The following is a 19,027-nucleotide window of genomic DNA, read 5'->3' on the forward strand; positions in this document are numbered from 1 at the left end:
ATGTATCTTCAATCTTCATTATATTTACTGTTGAACAAGGAATATGGCAAGTTAGCAATGACAATCACAATAAATAAATCACAGGGTCAATCATTTGAAAGTTTGCATTATATTTACCAAAATCAGTATTTTCACATGGTCAATTAAATGTTGCATTTTCAAGAGTGTCAAAAGAAAGTGCAGGTTGGATTATATTTACATCAAATGGACAGAATCAACAAAAAATGTTGTATACAAGGAGCCTTTTATATAATTATAGTTTATAGTAAATCGTTTTAGCTCAAAATTTTAACTTAAACCAGCTACTTTTCATTCGCTATATTTAAGATAGAGTGTTAGTGCTAGAGATGAATTTAAAAAATTAGCTTTATAAATATAAGTTTCCTCCTTAATTGACTTCACAGTAATGTCATACAAAAATAGTCAGTAGAATTGCAAAGAAAAGCAAGAAATCTCTAATAACACAAATATATATTGTCACCTTGTAGAGAGCTAAATAATTCGTCTCATAAAGATACAACAGTAAAGTTCGTAAAAATAATACAAAAACATAATAAGGCGGCGAATATGTCATACACCAAATTTTTCTCGGGGCAAAATTACCGACCACGCAAAAAAAACACAACATTTAATCGAAAGTGTGATGTCATAGTATAAGAAAGTGTGTTCGTATTTTATATTTCTTTTAATATAAGTTAAATTGCATTTGATATATTTATTAATTTATAATTTGAATTATAATTTATAACTTTTTAACTTAATGAAAGGTTGTGTTGGAATATAAATAGTTAAATAAACGTAAAATGTAAACAGATGGAGCTGAGTATAGGATAAGGCATGTAAATATATAAACAGAAAAAAATACTACAGTGACGTCATTATTTGAGAAAAAAGAGAAGAAAATTGAATTTTTGGCTTAGAAAAAGGTAAATAAGTAATTTTTCAGTGCCTATCTAACGACTAGAAGTAATTTTTGGTGTAAACAAAGTTATACACTCAATATACATCATAGGAGCGTATTTCAAGTCCTTGATTCAGTTATTTATGATTTTTTGTAATCTACCTAGAATGTTGATTTTCGGTCTCATGTTTGAACATGCCCCAGATACAAATGATTTTCATCACTATATGAGTCCATGAGTGCACCTTACTCTTTTTGAATTCCCGTTTGGTGTTCCTCGTTCAACGTCCCTTGTTCTTCTTACTGATTAGAAGAGTGTATTTAAAAAGTTCAAATGTGATCCAGTCCTAGTTCATCTACTCGATTCGAAGACTTGAAGATGGATACTGACATTGCCACTGTAGATGTTCATGGAAAGATTAAAAAATTCCCATGCAGTTACTGCTCGAGTTCTTTTACAAAATCTGGACAGTTGCAGACGCATATTGAAGGCGTTCATGAGAAGATTAAAAAGTTCCAATGCAGTTATTGTTCAAGTTGTTTTACAATCTCTGGAAACTTGAAGAGACATATTGAAGGCGTTCATGAGAAGATTAAAAAATTCCAATGTAATGACTGCTCTAGTTCCTTTACACGCTCTGCAGACTTGAAAGTGCATATTGAAACTGTTCATGAGGAGATTAAAAAATTCAAATGTAGTTACTGCTCTAGTTATTTTACACAATCTGGAAATTTGAAGACTCATATTGAAGGTTTTCATGAGAGGATTAGAAAATTCAAGTGCAGTGACTGCTCTAGTTCTTTTACATTCTCTGGAAACTTGAAGAGGCATATAGATGCTGTTCATAAGAAGATTAAGAAATTCCCATGTAGTTTCTGCTCAAGTTCTTTTTCAAACTCTGGAAACTTGAAGACTCATATTGAAGGTTTTCATGAGAAGATTAAAAAATTCAAATGTAGTTACTGCTCTAGTTCTTTTACACAGTCTGGAATCTTGAAGAGGCATGTTGAAGATGTTCATGAGAAAATAAACAAATTCAACTGTAGTTTCTGCTCTAGTTCTTTTGCACGCTCTGGAAACTTGAAGACGCATATTGAAAGTGTTCATGAGAAAATCAAAAAAATCAAATGTGATTCCTGCCCCAGTTATTTTACAAACTCTGGAAACTTGAAGAGGCATATTGAAGGTGTTCATGAGAAAATTAAAAAATTCCAATGTAGTTATTGTTCTAGTTCGTTTGCACGCTCTGGAAGCTTGAAAAGACATTTTGAAGGTGTTCACGAGAAGATTAAAAAATTTCAATGCAGTTTCTGCTCTATTTCTTTTACACAAAAAGCACACTTGAATATTCATATTAAAAATGTACATGAGACGATAAAAAAAATCCAATGTGGTTCCTGCTTTAGTTCTTTTACGCGAATAGGAGACTTGAAGTTGCATCACAAGACTCATCATAATTAGTCATAAACACCTGCAACTTTTCTTAGATGGTAAAATATATTTATACATACACTTGTTGTAGTAAAATATTGAAGAAAAAAAAATAATTTGTTCCTAATTTATATATATTTATTTTTTAAAATAAATTATCTTTCTTTTTTGCTTCAATAATGCTGTGGGTTGTCCAAAGTTCAAAGTATATGTTCCCATTGTTTTCGCAATTCCTAATTAACTATAAATATAATGAAAAGAAATAAATTTATATAATAATAATTAAATATTAATATTTAAGACTGAATTAGGACTAAATTTATCGTTACAAAAATGTTGTATATTATTCTTTAAAGGGCTTGGAGGTTTAAGAAGACTTATCTCTGTGATCAAGCTTATCAGTTCTTTAATTAAGAAATCAGAAATTTTTACGTATTAATTCCTCAAATAAACAATTTGCTTCATTTTATTAAAATAAACAGTTTTTGATTATCTAAAATACATATAAGTTCTGAAGTACTAAATGTTGTTTGACAGTTCTTTTGACTACACGTTTTAGTTTTGTTTGATGTTTTAATTATAAATCCGAGTCCTCAGTTCTTGTAGTTTCATAGGAAATTAAATCTATGAACAAGGAAAATCCAAACTGTGATGGAACACCCTAAAAATAGTTATTCAGAGTTAATGTAAATTAGATATTTAATTAGTAATTCAGAGTTAAGAACTACGAGGCTCCCTATAAAAGAACCATAGACCCTAATTTATTTATAATTCATCCACCCCCAATATTAAAATGCTATAACTGAAAATTATTTTGAAGTAATTACAAAAATAAATTAATTAAATCATTCATTGTACAAGAGATTAATACTCAAATTTTAAAAGAACATGTATAATTTTTCTATAAATTAGAAGGAATTAAATTATATCAGATGAACCTTAGTTAAAATGTAGCTTAGTTTTTTTTTTTTTACAAAATATGTAATAATATATTTTATCCTCTCTTGAGCCAATGCAAACTCTTCGTTAACCGATTCTTTATACTTCCTTATCGTATTTGAATATATATCAAACATATGAATTCACTTAATTCGGAATACTGAATACAGATAGTTCTTCTAAGATATGGTAGAGGGAATTAATTTTATAAAGGATATCCGTAACCAGAAGATAAATTTACACCTACAGTTAGTTGAACTATTCAAAATATTTTTTTTTTTTAAACCATCATTTCATTAATTTATCAGACTAATTTGATCTATTACAATCATCAAACTCTCTCTAGGTTTCATAAAGTTCCAAAGGATCTATTAATTAATTACTGAAATATCTAATTGAAATCAACTAATGAGTTATTTATTTTTATAGAAATAAGTCACTTACATCGATGTAAATTTATTGGATCATTCAACAAATACGATACAATTTATTCTTATTGTTAAGAAGTTTATTAATTAGTTTTGAAGTCATATGTCCATGTGGACTCCTAAATAAATAATAGATTTATATTTATGTATACATAAAGCTGTTATTGATGAAGTAATGATGAGTTCCTCCATTATTTAGTGACTAACAATTTATGAATTTGTCATTATTAAATTCAGTTTATAATAAATTAAAAAATATAGTTTGATTTCAATAAAGTTAATAATGTATTTCCTTATTATTATTTAGTTAAGATGTAAAATAATTTATTCATTAATTGATTGTATTATGTTTATTCATGCTCCTGTTTATATTTTTAAATAAAAGCTACATTTCTATGTATGTATCTTCCTCTATATATGTATACATATAAAAGAGAGATTGTGTGTGTAGATGTCCTTTATACGTTTCCACACCGTTGTACCTTAGAGGGCTGAAATTTTGCATGGGTCCCTCTTTTGAGGGTTTTTCGGGGGGTGTCGATTTTTTGGTGGGTCATATAAAGGGGGCTTATGCTATGCCCAAAACACAAAAACCGTTTTTTGCAGCTCATGGAGCCTAGATGGGGATTTAAGTTATTTATCAAAAAGAGACTGGCGTTTTAAACAACGACTATACGAATAACTACTTTTTCTAAATTTATTCAAAATTAAAAAAGTTATGGGCAAAAAAAAAAAAAAGAAAACGGTGAAAATTACCATTTCGTTATTTCAAGTGCAAAAAAACAAACAAATTCCAATGAAATATGGCCATGGGATTAAAATGAAGTTTGTAGAAATTTGTCTGGAAATTGGTTTGCATATACATTTGCCAAATAAAAATTGATGTTTAACTGAAATATCTGTCATTTTCTGAATAGTTTTTCAATTTTTTTCATTTTTTCGCTCTCGCTCAAGAATTTAGAGCGGCGCTTACTAATGCCTTGCCTCTTTCCCTTATGGCCTCTTTATCGAAGATATAGAGTAGGATTTTAAATCAATTCCTTCCAACACTCTCAGGCCTACTCACTACTACAGAAATTTAAAGTCATGACAGCTAAGTTGCTCTTGTCCGTCACATTCTTCAAATTGTCAGGGTTACAACCTTAATTTTCGTTGTTGTATAGCATTATTTTCATCTTAAAAGTAAGATGCAATTCCCTATCGGCCATCAGTAAAGTGCCAGGTTAATAGTAAGTGAATAATTTTTCATAAACGGATCTTTCTTATTTTTCAGAAATCACGCAACCTGTACAACTATGTTGCTATAACGATAACTTCTAAAATTTTAATTGTTTACACTTACATATCTTACCTGATGGAGAGTAAAAGAAATAAAACCAAGATATCCAAGACTCTGACTTGGCTCCTAAGACATCATGCTCAAGAAGAAGGTCTATTCATGGATGGAAAAGGGAATGTCAGAGTGAGTGATATTCTACAAAACCCGAAATTTAAGGAAGTTTCCGTTAAAGAGATAGAAGAAATTGTGAATACTGACGTAAAGCAGCGATACTCCCTCACTGAAAAGGATAATGTCTTGTGGATTCGTGCGAATCAAGGACATTCCATACAAGTAAATATTGGCTATTTGGTTATAAAAATGTGTTTTGTTGAGGGTTTGTTTGGAACAAAAGTATGTTCCTATGATTATTTTTAGATAGATCTTATTTATTTAGTAAAAAAAAAGTACGGAGGTCGGAGTCGTGACTCCAACTAACAATTAAATTTAATTTGTTCATAATTATTTATGAAAGAACATGCACCTATATATCAAAATTAAATCATTTCTTATAAATTTAATTAGGTAGTTCACACAAAACCAAAAATGACTGAATCAAAAACTTGAAATAGGTTCCTGCAATGAGTGTAGAATTTTGTTTAAACCTCTACGAATTTTATCTGTTGGATAAGCACTGAGTTATGTCAAGCCGAAAATTGATTTTTCTTTCTCACAATTCGAAAATGTCGTGTCAATATTGAGGGAATTACCTTTTTAGAAAAAAAATTCTTTGAAATAAATATGGGGTTTGGAAAAGTTAGGTTTGGGCTCGGGCTTAGACCGAGTTTACCTCTATTTATAACCTTCCTATGTAATAATACTATTAAACATTTTCACTTGACGTCAGCGTGGTTGTTGTTAACCATTTTGGATTTGGAGGCATAAATAAAAAATATTATAGTAAAAATTAAAAACTATTTTTCATTAAGATGATGGAAAATGTTGAATTACTGTCATGTATTAGGATGTCAAATTTGAGCAGACTTTTTGAAATACTTAAGCTTCAGGGACTTTTTTTATTTTTGTAATTATGACTTTGTAATGTTTTAATTTTTTTATAAATGCCAATTTTGACTAATAAAATCTTAGAAAAGTGACAAGTAACACAATTTGACAAATAATTTTTTATTTAAGAACAGATTCAATTTAAAAAAAAAATTTAGATTTACATTTTTTTAGATAAGCCGCCAATTCCGCCCATAGATATATTGTTTGTAATGCAAAACGTAATTATGTTAGTGAAAACACTCTATTTCAGTTAAATTATTTAATCAATTGTCATGTGGGCCAATTCTCATTTAACGCAATTGATTGAGATATTATTTTTTTGAAACTTGTCCTCCTCAATTTAGACAAGGTATAGAAGACTTATTCAATGTTAAATTAACAAATTTTTAGATGAACAACTTTCCATGTTTCATTTATAAAATGCAAACCAATATCACGAATGGTTCTATAATTATGTAATTATATGAGTGTTACTTCATTTATATAAAATCACCTACATACAAATAAAATTGTAAATTTATTATACATATTTAGCTGTCGTCACCGGATCTCGAATTGATTCAAGATCCTCATAAATATCCAATAGTTGTACATGGAACTTTTTCATCCAAACTCCCTAAAATCCTTGAATCCGGTGGTCTCAGTCGTATGAATAGAACACATATTCATTTTGCGCCCACAGACGATAGTTCAATAGTTATTTCAGGAATGCGTAGAAAATGTAATGTAATAATTTATGTTGATATCATGGAAGCTATGAAAGGTAAGTTTTCAATTTTTACTCGTTGATTTATTTTAAATTTGAAAAATAAATAAATATAGTGAGCCCTTGTTACTCGCGGTTGATATAGGCAGGACCTGCTGTGAATGATTGAAACCCCCACTATACCGAGTGGTCTTTAAAAATCTGAACACTTTGAATTTTAAACTTCAACAATTTTGAACAATTAATTAACAATAGAATTTCAACAAAATTGATACTATAAATAGATGTGTGTCTGAGCTCTCTTAATCATTCATGTAGCCGACCTTAGTGGCAATTATGGCTTCGACGTGGCGGCAGAAGGCCTGGTACCCATTGAGGATGTACTCATCTGTTATGGCGTCCCAGTGTTAGTTGACAGTGGCTTTGAGTGCCTCAGTGTTTTTATGACGGACACTGCTGGCCTTCTCCTTGACATGCACCCAAAATGTGAAGTCGAGGGCTTGGTATCAGGACTGAGGGTGGCCAAAAGTGTCAAAAAAGAGTTCAAAAGACTCATTCAAAAGAGTGTTGGAAAGTAGGAGATGTTTTTTTTTCATTCCTGGTGTCAGAAGTGACCTCTCTACCGTCACAAGGCTCTTTCCATCCTCTTTTTTTATAGGTATCTGGACGGTATAGTGTGAAACCCAGTGATATTTGGCATTGACACTCATTGACTTGAGGGGATTAGCCTGAACTTTTTTCTTTATCTCCTCCGGATCTAGTTTGGCCTTACGATAGAGCCCTTCTTCCTCTCCAACGTTTCAGACTTGCTGACGGGTTAGCCGGTGGTCTTGAAGATGCCAAACTGCTTTGAGTGAGCGAATGAAAATTCGTCGTTCACGTTCAAGTGTCATTTTCTTGACTTGTACGTAAACTAGAGAGCTAAAGTTTGCTTTATTTTGTAACTAATTGTTTATGCTTGAATATATCAAAATATGAATTAATTTCAACTACTGAACCTTCATTTATTATTGATTTAGTAAGTGTTTAGATTTCTATGGACCATCCGGCAAGTATTTATTAATTAGCTTGTTATATGAATAAAGTATGTATATTCACATTATTCATTTAGGATTTTTCTGTATCATATCTCCATTTGCACGCAGAGTTGTTAAAATCATTAAATTACTGTTAAAAGTAATAGACCAATTCTTTCTTCTTGACATAACGTACAGTTCTTTCATAAATTCTGTAGTCAAGAGCTACGATGACAAAGGATTTTTCACTCTTTAATATATTAAAATGATTTAACCCTTAAATGCTCTTTTTAAAACCTGGAAATAGTTTTATCATAGAAGTAATATATCGAGAAAAAAAATTATTAGTATTTTTTTTCCTTCTAATTCCTAATTACCTACCTAGTGTGTTCTCTAATGCAAAATTATAACAAAATCTATTCATACTTACAAGAAGATTGTTTATGATGTAAAAAAAAAATGAATTTGACAATTTTATTTAAAAATTAAATTAAAAGGTGATTTTTAGTATATTGCATATATACAACAAAAAATATTTAAGTGTTAACTTCTCAATTTATGTGCCATCATCTTTTTTTGCTGGTTAGGGTAATTTATAGAAAAAGGGTGCATATACGCTTATGTATAATGAAATAAGCGTGTTTAAACAAGTCGGAATAACAACAAACTACAATCTTTTTTGTAAATATATTTGATAAAAGCCATCCCCGATACTGGTGTTTGAACTAATTAAGCCGTTTTTGTAGGAAAGTTTATGAGTAATTTTTAAAATACTATAGTGACGAAAATATACAAGGACAAAAATCAGTGAATAATTGTATCTATAAAAATAATGAATGTTTATATTGTAAAAATAAATACATAATACATGTAATCTGTAGTAATATTTTAGTTTCCTATATTAAATTTATAAAATGTTGCGTTCATTCTTTTAAAATCCCGCAACTACTTCTTTTCCAATTTTTGTTTCTGTGTTTAAGTTTAACTGTAAATCCCTCAACTTTGCAACTCAATAATGATTTCTCCATATCCATCAAAATATTTATTTTCAGTTACATTTCAGGAAAAAGATATTATATAAAATATCTGTCGACTTCCAAACACACATGATCACACAATTGTTGATTTTAATCTTCGTTCAAGCTATTGATTTATAGTTTTAATTTAATCAAATCCTATGATGCATTGTCTTTTTTTTTTTGTTTATTTTGATGGTTTAATCCATGTTATTTTTCCTTCTGCATATTGTTGAATGTCCTTTTAGTTGGTCATTAATCACAACCAAAAATCTTTTTGAAGAAAAAGAAATTTGTTAGCTCTCTTTGTTATTGGTATTTACAAGGTTATTTCATTCATTAGAGGGGATATGTTAAGTTTTCTATAATAGACGGTTACCCTGAAAAAACTACTCTAAAAAAAAAATCAAAATATCCAAATTAAATCAAACAATAGGTAAATCTGGCCTTTTCCATGCTTATATGGCACATAAAAGTGAAAAGGTTTATGTGCAATTTCGTTAAGTAAACTTATACATTTAAAAGAAATACATTGAATTAATATGTACGACGTTGGTCCAAAAAGTTTCCAACCTCAACGTGAAGATGGATTCACTCGTAAATTAAAGCTAGTCACATCTATCTAACATCTGTTGACAGTTACTCACCGAAATTATAGCCATTTTGGACGATCAGTTGTTATGTAACAGTTGTTTGAAGGAGTTGATGTGAGTTTTATTGTGAAAAAAATTCGGATTTATTTTTATTCTTCAATATAGTCTCTTTGTAACTCTACAGACTTGTCCCAGGGATGCTCCCATCTCTATAATCCGTCCCGTCTGTTACTACGCTGGGAGAAGTGTGTAGAGTTACGAGAAAAATTTGGATTTTTTTTTCATAAAAACATATATCATTGACTAAGAGGCTGATCCAGGCGAACGTACTTCTAAAATTCCTCAATTTTTTTTGTATTCACGTTTAAATCAACGTATAGCTGGCAACAGCCACAACTACCAGATGCTGAATCGGAGCATCGAGGACATTCCCTTGAATGATCGCATTGTATTCAGGAGCCAAAATTCAGTTTTGGTAATGGTATGGGTGGGCTTCACCTTCTGCAGGATCAAAACGCCCTTGATATTCATTCCTGAGGATGTGAAGGTCAATCGAGCTGTCTATCTGGACATGTTACGGTCCCAAGTACTTCCCTGGATCCAGGAACAGCACTGGGGAGGGTTTTAAAGATCTGAAAAGACTCATTCAAAGGAGTATGGCAACGGAGTAGAAGTGTTTCTTTTATTTTTGGTGTCAGAAGTGGCCTCACCACCCTCATACGGCTCTTTCTACCTACTTTTTTTTTGTGAAACAAGGAGATCTCTTGCATGGACCCTCATGGAATTGAGGGGATTGACCTGTGCGTTTTTCTTTAACTCCTCCAGGTTCAGTTGGCATTCTTGAGAGAGCCCTTTTACCTCTCTAACATTTCGGACTTGCTGATGGCGTAGACGGTGGCCTTGGAGACGCCCAATTGGTCGGAGTGCCTGAAGGGAAATTTGTCGATCCCGTTCAAGTGTCATTTTCTGGACTTTTATGTAAGCTAGAGAACTCAAATTTGTTTAGTTTTGTAACCAATTGCTTATGCCTATATATATACAGGGTGTCCACGATAAATTGGAACTATCTTAAAATTCAACTTGCTTGATAAAAATGGAATTTTGAGTGTATTTGTTAATATGAAAAAGTTAGACATGATATTAAACAATAAATTTATTCAACATGTCCTCCCTCAGCAGCCACCATCTTCTCCATCCTGCCTCTAAAAGATTTGCATGTCCTGATGACTTCCGTGGAATCGACAGCATTCCACTCCCTCGTAATGGAGCCCTTCAGGGCTGCGATGCTCTTGTGGCTTACCTTGCATACCTCCCTCTCTAACTTCCCCTACCAGTAGTAATCACACGGATTGAGGTCGGGTGAGTTGGTGGGACAGGTGTTGAAATCCCAGAAAGTGATGTCGTGGGAGTTGAAGAGGTTAGTGGTCCTCATGGCGATGTGTGCGGGCTCTGAGTCTTGTTGGAATATGAAATCCCTCCCCGCGGCCGTATCTTTCATCCAGGGGATGAAGAACTCCTCCATGACGTCGTAGTACCTTGTTATGTATTTAATATGTCCTTTCTGGTTTTTATCTTCTTGTATATTCGTCTATGTATTATAAGTACTGTGTTTACGTGTTATAAATAGTATCGTCTTTTGTAAATATATTAGAGTATAATTAGAATACACATAATCCTATAAACAGTGTGTAGTTTCATTCCTCCACGTCATTCTTCTCCTCATGTCTCTTGGTCATCCTGGATATCTCCACCTTATAAAGAAGTTTGACTCTCTCGTTCGTCAAGACGCAACATTGGCGACGAGGATGGGATCAGGATCACGTGACCTCCCTGCTGTGGGATCGTCGGCGAAGCTAGCCCTGTTGGAGTTGGGTAGCCCTTTTTCGTCGATGGGGAGAACGCTCGTTCGTCTGGGGAAGGCGGAGCAATATGGACTGTGCCTATGTTTGGGCCTCGTGGAGGAAGGAAGAGAACCTTGGTCACTTTCAAGAAGTGAAGTGTGTGTCCGTGTCAGGGACCACATAATTAAAAATGGGTTTAGTCCTACACAATTTTGGTTCTCTACTGTTCCTACTCTCCCGTTCCCATCATTGGTTAATGGATGTGGAACGGTCTCTCTTCTGGATCATCCCGAGTTGGATGAGGGTACATCGAGCAAGATGTCTCCCAGGGACGAGCAGGGTGATCGGGTCCTTAAAACATCAACAAGGGTATGTGTTGTTTCTCCCAGGGACGAGCAGGGTGCTCGGGTCCTTAAAACCTCAACAAGGGTGAATGTTATTTCTCCCAGGGACGAGCAAGGTGCTCGGGTCCTTAAAACCTTTATGAGGAGTATTGTCCTCCTTTCTCCGGTGCGCGTGCTGAGAGCACGGCACGTCTATGGAGATAAACTTTTGCAGTACAAGGAAGAATGTTTTGTCCTCGCCTGGACATGGATGGAGCGGATCTATAGGCTGCTGTTCATGGAGAGGAACCTGTTTAAGCACCGCCATGGATTTGGTGCTTGGGGGGTGATGTTATGTATTTAATATGTCCTTTCTGGTTTTTATCTTCTTGTATATTCGTCTATGTATTATAAGTACTGTGTTTACGTGTTATAAATAGTATCGTCTTTTGTAAATATATTAGAGTATAGTTAGAATACACATGATCTAGTGTTACATTATTCCTCCACGTGAATTCTTCTCCTCATTTCTCTCGGTCATCCTGGATCTCTCCACCTTATAAATAAGTTAGTGTCTCTCCCTCGTCAAGACGCAACATACCTTATCGCGTTAACTCTTTCCTTGGGATTGAAGAAGAAAAGAGGCATCACCTCACTGTTGCTGCAGATGACACCCAGGGTCATCACGGAGGCTGGGAACTTTGTGGTGAAGACCTCAGGGACCTCTACTCTCTCCTTGGCAAGCCACCTGTCATTCTGGACGTTGTAGCTTCTGTCGACAGTCCAGTTCTTCTCGTCGGAGAAGAAGATAATTCTTCCTCCATGGCTCTTCAGGTCATTGAGGAGACGCTTGCTCACTCCACGGTTCTTGGCCAACCTGGACAAGGAAGTCCACGGCGAAGCCTTGATGGACTTCCGGAGCCCTTCAAGGAAGGGGGGAGTGCGGATTCGGTCACTTCTCATGTTGTGGGCCTTGCGGCAGACCTTCCCCTCAACCTCCTAGGCATTGAAGATCCGCTACACCGTGGTCTTGGGGTAGTTAAGAAGCAGGTAGATAGCAGAGGGCTTGTGTCCCGCGCGAGCCAATTCGAGGATGGCGTCGCTCCTTGCTTATTCCATGATGACTATTGTTTGTTGTCAAAACAATTGTGGTGGAAGTTATAGTGTATTGTTCACGCAACCTTTTATATTAGTATGATTTAACTCCAAATATCCACATTATAGATCTGGATGAAGTTTAAAGTAGTTCCAATTTATCGTGGACACCCTGTATATATCGAAATATGAATTAATTTCAATCGCTCAACCTTCGTTAATTATTGAATTAGTAAGTTTTTTTCTTTCTCTTTTTAGAAGAAAGATTGTGAAATAAAAGAAAATTTCGTGCATACCCTTCTACTTATTACGTGAAATTGATGTTATTCTAATGTCGATGTATCACTATGTACTATTGTAGTATGTTATGAAAATTGTGGATTATTCGTCTTATTAATATTATTAAATACTTAAAAGAAATTATTATTTCATTCCGTGCCATTATTGTTTGTTTGTGTATTATTGTTATGGGACACAAAGGAGAATACAATAAAAAGTATAATTATTATAAGAGGAATAATTTTCCTAATGACACGCACTTTTCCTTTCATACAATTACATAATTAAAGTACGTAAATTAGATGTATGATACAATCCCTGACATTTTATCAAGTAAATATGAGGTCTAACCTTCAAGACTTTGTTCATTGTTTTTTTGTTAGTATGTACCTATTAGTGATGGGACAATTCTTAAAAAAAAAGTTCGATCCCAATTCCGATATAGTTATAGTAAAAATTCCCGATGCCGATTCTTTCAAAGATTAAATAATACTTTAAAAATACAATATTGCTATCAGGGGCGTCCACAGGATTGAATAAATATATTTATATTTTTTGAAAAAAAGATTTTAAATACGAGGGATATTTACAAAAAATTAAATTGTTTGGTGAAAAATTTCCAGAATCCACAGTTATTCACGAAAAAAAAAAAATTAAATTTTTTGGAATTTTTTTTCCAAAATAATCATAATCTGCATAATCAAAGTGTGATGTGATGTTTTTTTCGAAATGTATCGATGTTTGTACCCCTATCGAATGTAGAAAGATGATGTTGTCTGAAATAATTTGCTATTTGCTTTACTATTTGGCAATTGAGCAGAATAAATGGTCATAAGTGTTCATTTCAATTGCAGAAATTCAAGACGAAGTAACTGGTTCATGCAATCGTCTTCTCTTTCCTTAAAATTTTTAATAGTAGTTTGTAAAACAAAAAAATATTGCTAGGCAGAAAAAACGGAGGAGGAGGAAGATTTAAAAGTTTATTTTTGCATAGATAAGACTGGTATGAGCCTGGAGCCTGTCTGTTCCACGGACACATGGGAGGGGGGTGCATTTGGACAGAAAACGCTGGTGTTTTGATATTTGGTTGCCTCCTGGGTTTGATAATTTTTTTGTTTTCTTGAACAGGTATTTTTACTCCCACACAGTTACGCATGCTATGTTCCTCCTATTGACTTGTTATACTCTTTGATTTTAGATGGGTCGTCAATTTCGATAAACTTTTTTCCCTGTTTTGACCATCTCTTTACTTTACCGGTAGGATGCTGGCCGTAAACAATTGAAACAACAGTTACGAAAGCGTTATCTTTCCAACGACTAATTTTCACTTTAAAATCTTTCGTTGTTCCTGTGGAACATTCCAAATATCCTCTTTCTTCATTTCCAAATTATTTTAGAGAGGATATTGGGCATTTTTGTCAATTCTGTTTGATTTAATCGTACCAGTTTCTTTTTATCCTCGTTTCTTAAGCTCTTCCAATAAAGGAATTGTTGTAAAACGATTATCGGTGAAGAGATGATAAGGTATCATCTGTATAGGTATTCAAAAGTTGAAGAAGGGTTGCAGCACATTTGCCTAATTTATTTTCATGATCCTCATCTCCAGTGTGAGATTTTCCTTGGTAAGAATGGAATGCGATTAAATATCCGAGAACTGTGTTTTGGCAGCGAATTTTTTACCCAAAACGAATGGTTTGTTGCATATAGACTGCTTGCAGCTATGTTTTCCAAAATATTCTACCATAGTCTCATCATGAGATATCATTTTTTCAGGAATGAAATGTTCGAGGATTTTTTCTTGAAGATGCTTGATAAGAAAACGCAATTTATGGTATTTATCTTTCTTATTTGAATTTTCGGGAGGATTGAAAGACATTCTTCTCTTTATTTCTTCAAATCTGTCCCTACGCATAGGGTTGCTTATGTCTTCATTTTAAGTGTCAGGGTCCTTGGACCAATAAAGCCTTTTACGAGTTAAATCCATTATATCCATCCCAGAATAGCTTCATAACAAAAAAGCTCAGTATTTGAAAACTGACTGTAGCTAGAATAATCTCCTAGAAAAAATTTCATCATCATTCTTGGCCCATTTAACTTGATTTAACTTACTGATTTTCTTTGCTTTTCCTTGGTGGCAAATCATTTTCGAGGTCATAATCTTTATATTTTTTTTCCGTGAGCGATATTCTCCTGATGCAAGAAGTTGATTTCCAGATAGGCTTGAGGGGCCCTACTCCGTTCTTTCTGCCTCCTTTTCTGAATCCTCGTCTCAAATATTGCCTTGATCAGGTGGTTCAATAAATATATCATACTGACCATCATCATCGTCTTGTAAAATATCAAGAATTTCTCTCATAGTAATACCTTTTTTCCTGCATAAATAAAATATGTATGTACTCATATATGCCTAGTATGTTCATATGATCACACTAAATTGAAAGAAAAAAATTCAAGAATAATAAATTAATTTTACTCAAGTGTTTAATTACATAATGACGTAATAGAGTCTCAAAAATAGAGGTTTTTTTTCGTTTGGCTAAAATGTTTTTCAAATTTTCAAATTACAATTACCTTCCACAAGAATACATGGTCCATTTTTGTTGTTTGAAGGTGCATCTCAATAATGGTATGAAAATCAAATGAGGGATTATTTTGTCAAGTGTTGTAAATAAAAAGAATGAAGAAATATCCAAAGTATCTATACAAGCTTATTAAGAATTATCTTGTTAATACGAATTAATATGTATTCAAACATCAATACGTGTACTGTGATTATATGAACACACTAGGCGTTAATTGCAATCCTCTCAGTATATAGCTAAACCAAATTTATGATTATAATATATTGCAATAATCCTTATAAATTAAACCCTGTTCAACCCCATGTCAATAAACTAACCTACTCCTAATTTGTCTAAAGTCAAGATGGCTTAATACTTGCACCAACTACATAACAACTTTAAAATTACTTTACCGCCAAATAAATTAGTATCCTGCGTAATTTCCAATGCTTCAATATAATGCTCATAAGGGTTCATTTGAATTGTTGTAATAAGTGGTGATTTGAATTGCAGCAATCTATGACGAATTAACTGGCAAATACAATCTTCCCTTCACTGGTTATTTTTAATAGTAGATAGAGCTAGAAGAAAACAAAAACTGTTGCTAGGCATCAAAAACGGAGGAGGATGCTAGATATGTTTTTTGTTTTTTTTGTAAATATAAGATACGTTGACCTATAATTTTTGTCGTTATAAGCAAATTGTACATTTTGTACTATTAGTAACCCTGGGATTGTTAATCCATAGGTCATTAAAATGCTCGGATTCACTTTCACAAATTATTATTGTCATAATTAAAAATTATATTGTAAATCACTTTGATAAATGTTTACAGATATATACTATTTAGTAGTAATATGCACTAACGAGCCGATTCCATAAGAGGTTTGAATGTAAGTATATATTTCATGCTATGTTTCTACTGAAAACTCGTACTTAAAGCATGAATTATTCTCGCCCACGCATTCATTCTGAGGTAGAAAACTAATTAAAAAAATTGGGGGTTCCTTCATCTAATGACATACGCTTCCAAAAATATATTAGAAGAAGGTTATTCTTATTTTTAATATTAGTAGGGATTTTGCAGTATTCAAAGTATTTTGAATAGGCTACAATTTGTTATTCTTCAAAATGAAAAATAAGGACCACTTGAGAAAAGGGACTTTAACGAAACTTTTTAAATTCAAAAACATTACTTGAAAATGGAAACTTCTGAAATTCAGTAACATAACTTTAAAATTGAAACTTTTGTTTTCCTTTGCAAATAGAGAATGTCGTTACAAAAGGTAATTTTAAAAGGGCTATAGAGGTAAAAAAAACGCCGTTTCATTAAAATACAACCGAAGATCTAATTAACAGATCACCCTTCAAATTGATACCCCAGTACATACACTTAAATAAAAATTTAGAAGAAGTTGACCTTTTTTATGACCTTTGGCCTTTTATATAAACTTAAAACGGAACTTTCTAAACTTAATATGTTTTATAACTACTGCTTGAAGTATAAAATAGATTTAACGAGCACGACATTCGCGAGTTTCTTCATGGATGAAAAAGTAATTTTTGGGGCCTGGTTTTTTTTTCTAGAGTGCTTAAAATATGCTATTGCATCCAAAAAGTTTGGCTAAAATTTAATTTACTAATTTTCATAAATTAACACTGCCCCTACAATTAGAGATTTGATAATACCGATCCCAATCCCAGGGAAGGAAGTATATGTATATTATGTCAATTGACTTTCAAGACAATTCCTTCGTCAGATGGAGTAATTGTAATACTACAAATTTTACATATACTTAATCAGTACAACTCCTTTTGACAAATTAAAGGAATATAAAAAAAGTTCAACCATTGGTACTACATGAAATTAATTTTGGAAAATAAGTCTAAAATTCATTACTCTAATGTACATGGTAAATTTTAAGGATAGGGAGGAAACGCCGTGAATATAGTAAATGGGTGTTTCTATTGTCAGTTTGATTTAATTGCTAACAGTAGATCTAAAATCTTATGTCATTTGTTTGAAACGGTCAACATTCCCATGTAAGTAATATGTGTAGAAGTTCCTCGAAACTCTCTTTTTGTGATAACTTATTCTGTAAACTTAACTTTTTTCACAAGATGCTGTCCTTTAAATTATATTTGTGATATTTTTTAAATAATTAATTGGGAGCTCCACTATATAGGATTATATTTGAATACTAATAATAAGTTATTAAGCTCTTGATTTTCTATGCGAGACGTTGGGATAGAAAGAGAAAAGAAAGAATAAATCAAATTCAAAGTGAGAGTAGACCATGACTCATGGTCAAAGTTATGATGCCCTTAGCGGTCTTATGACTCAAGTGATTTCAGTTCTTGAACCGCTAGAACCGTAACCGAAGCTGCAATATATTGCTTATCGGTCTCGGTTCTTATACTTTTGGTCCTCTATATAATATATATTTTATAAAAAAATAAATAAGCTTAAATTAATAAGTAAATTTTCTAGATTTTTTTTGTGCAATAGTATAAAGCCGTTTCTCAATAATTTTTTTGTATGTTGCCAGGGTGATACAGTTGTATCTGAGTTCCAAATAGATAAGGGCTTCTTTTGGATCCGGAAAAGTTGCTTTAGGCAACCGACAATGTAAATACAATAGGGAATAGTGCTAGATTATGGATCCAGGTCCGCTGCTAAGCTTGTTAGGGCTCTATAATATTTATTAAGCCCGGGTTTCATTATCTTCACTATGCTCAGCTCCGCCTACACTAATACATTTTAAACTCAGGCCCACTACGCGCTCTTGATATAAGGTAGTTGCAGCCCTGTTTCTATGGAATATCATTGCCTGGGCCTGAATTTTCTAGTAAAACACCCTTGTTTTAAGTACCTTTTGTCAAACTGATCATGCACTAAAAAGAACCGAGGCCAAAACCGTTAAAATGAAAGAACCGGGACCGATAGAACCCCTAAAACGGGTGCTACCTTCTTCATGGTTTACTCTCAATGACTTATTACAAAATATAGGAAGAAAGAAGATCCACTTGAGATTTACTTGTATCAATTGAGTCACCGAATTTGTTTTTTATCAAGTATTTAATGTGATGATGATTTAAATATCAAATTGCTCGTCTTTATATTAATAAAAAAGATAGATAAAAAAGATACGTTATCAAAAACCTTACATTTTTTATAATATTATTATTTTTCCAGAATAAAAATATATTTGGGGCTTAAGTTTAATTTTTTATCAATAAAAATTATCATAGTAATTTTTTGATGAAATAAAATTAGCTATGAAAGAAAAAAGCAAGTTTTTTCCTTTTTCTTTTTAAAATTCGAGGATCTTTTTATGCTGCCTTTATACATATGTGAATAGAAATAATTCATTTCAATATTACTCAAAAAACAGTTGTTACTTCATACATTCAGCACGTTCGAACATTGAGACAGTTATTAAAAATGTAGGATTAAAACATGCATGCGTTTGCCCTTCCAACTCTAGTCAACCTTGGAGGGAAAAAAAAAACATGATTAACAATCTGATGATGATGAATTTTAAAATTTTGTACACATACTATAATTACC

The 19,027-nt window shown here is 32.6% G+C and overlaps 2 protein-coding genes and 1 long non-coding RNA gene across 5 annotated transcripts in view; all 3 read left to right on the plus strand.

Annotated features, from left to right (window-relative positions):
- The first annotated feature begins 882 nt into the window (after positions 1-882).
- Positions 883-2,812, plus strand: LOC121129633 (uncharacterized). The gene has a single exon (XM_040725361.2). The coding sequence runs from the start codon at positions 1,281-1,283 to the stop codon at positions 2,361-2,363; it is 1,083 nt and encodes a 360-aa protein (XP_040581295.1). The 5' UTR covers positions 883-1,280; the 3' UTR covers positions 2,364-2,812.
- A 2,195-nt stretch (positions 2,813-5,007) lies between these two features.
- Tpt (tRNA 2'-phosphotransferase) overlaps positions 5,008-19,027 on the plus strand; it is a 47,350-nt gene continuing 33,330 nt past the window's right edge. The window contains exons 1-3 of one of the 3 annotated variants that reach the window (XM_040724872.2): positions 5,009-5,312; positions 6,561-6,789; positions 6,878-12,017. In XM_040724872.2, coding sequence (XP_040580806.1) covers positions 5,055-5,312; positions 6,561-6,789; positions 6,878-6,897 — 507 coding nt within the window. In that variant the 5' untranslated portion in view covers positions 5,009-5,054 and the 3' untranslated portion in view covers positions 6,898-12,017. Of the gene's footprint in view, positions 5,313-6,560; positions 6,790-6,877; positions 12,018-19,027 lie in introns of those variants that run through there. The other 2 variants (XM_071893292.1, XM_040724870.2) reach the window with 2 other exon arrangements.
- LOC139907144 (uncharacterized) lies at positions 10,226-12,909 on the plus strand. Its single transcript, XR_011783545.1, has 2 exons — positions 10,226-10,335; positions 10,400-12,909. It is a non-coding gene; the product is annotated as an uncharacterized lncRNA (long non-coding RNA).

This window comes from Lepeophtheirus salmonis, chromosome 14, assembly GCF_016086655.4.
Source record: "Lepeophtheirus salmonis chromosome 14, UVic_Lsal_1.4, whole genome shotgun sequence".
Classification (NCBI taxonomy): Eukaryota; Metazoa; Arthropoda; class Copepoda; order Siphonostomatoida; family Caligidae; genus Lepeophtheirus; species Lepeophtheirus salmonis.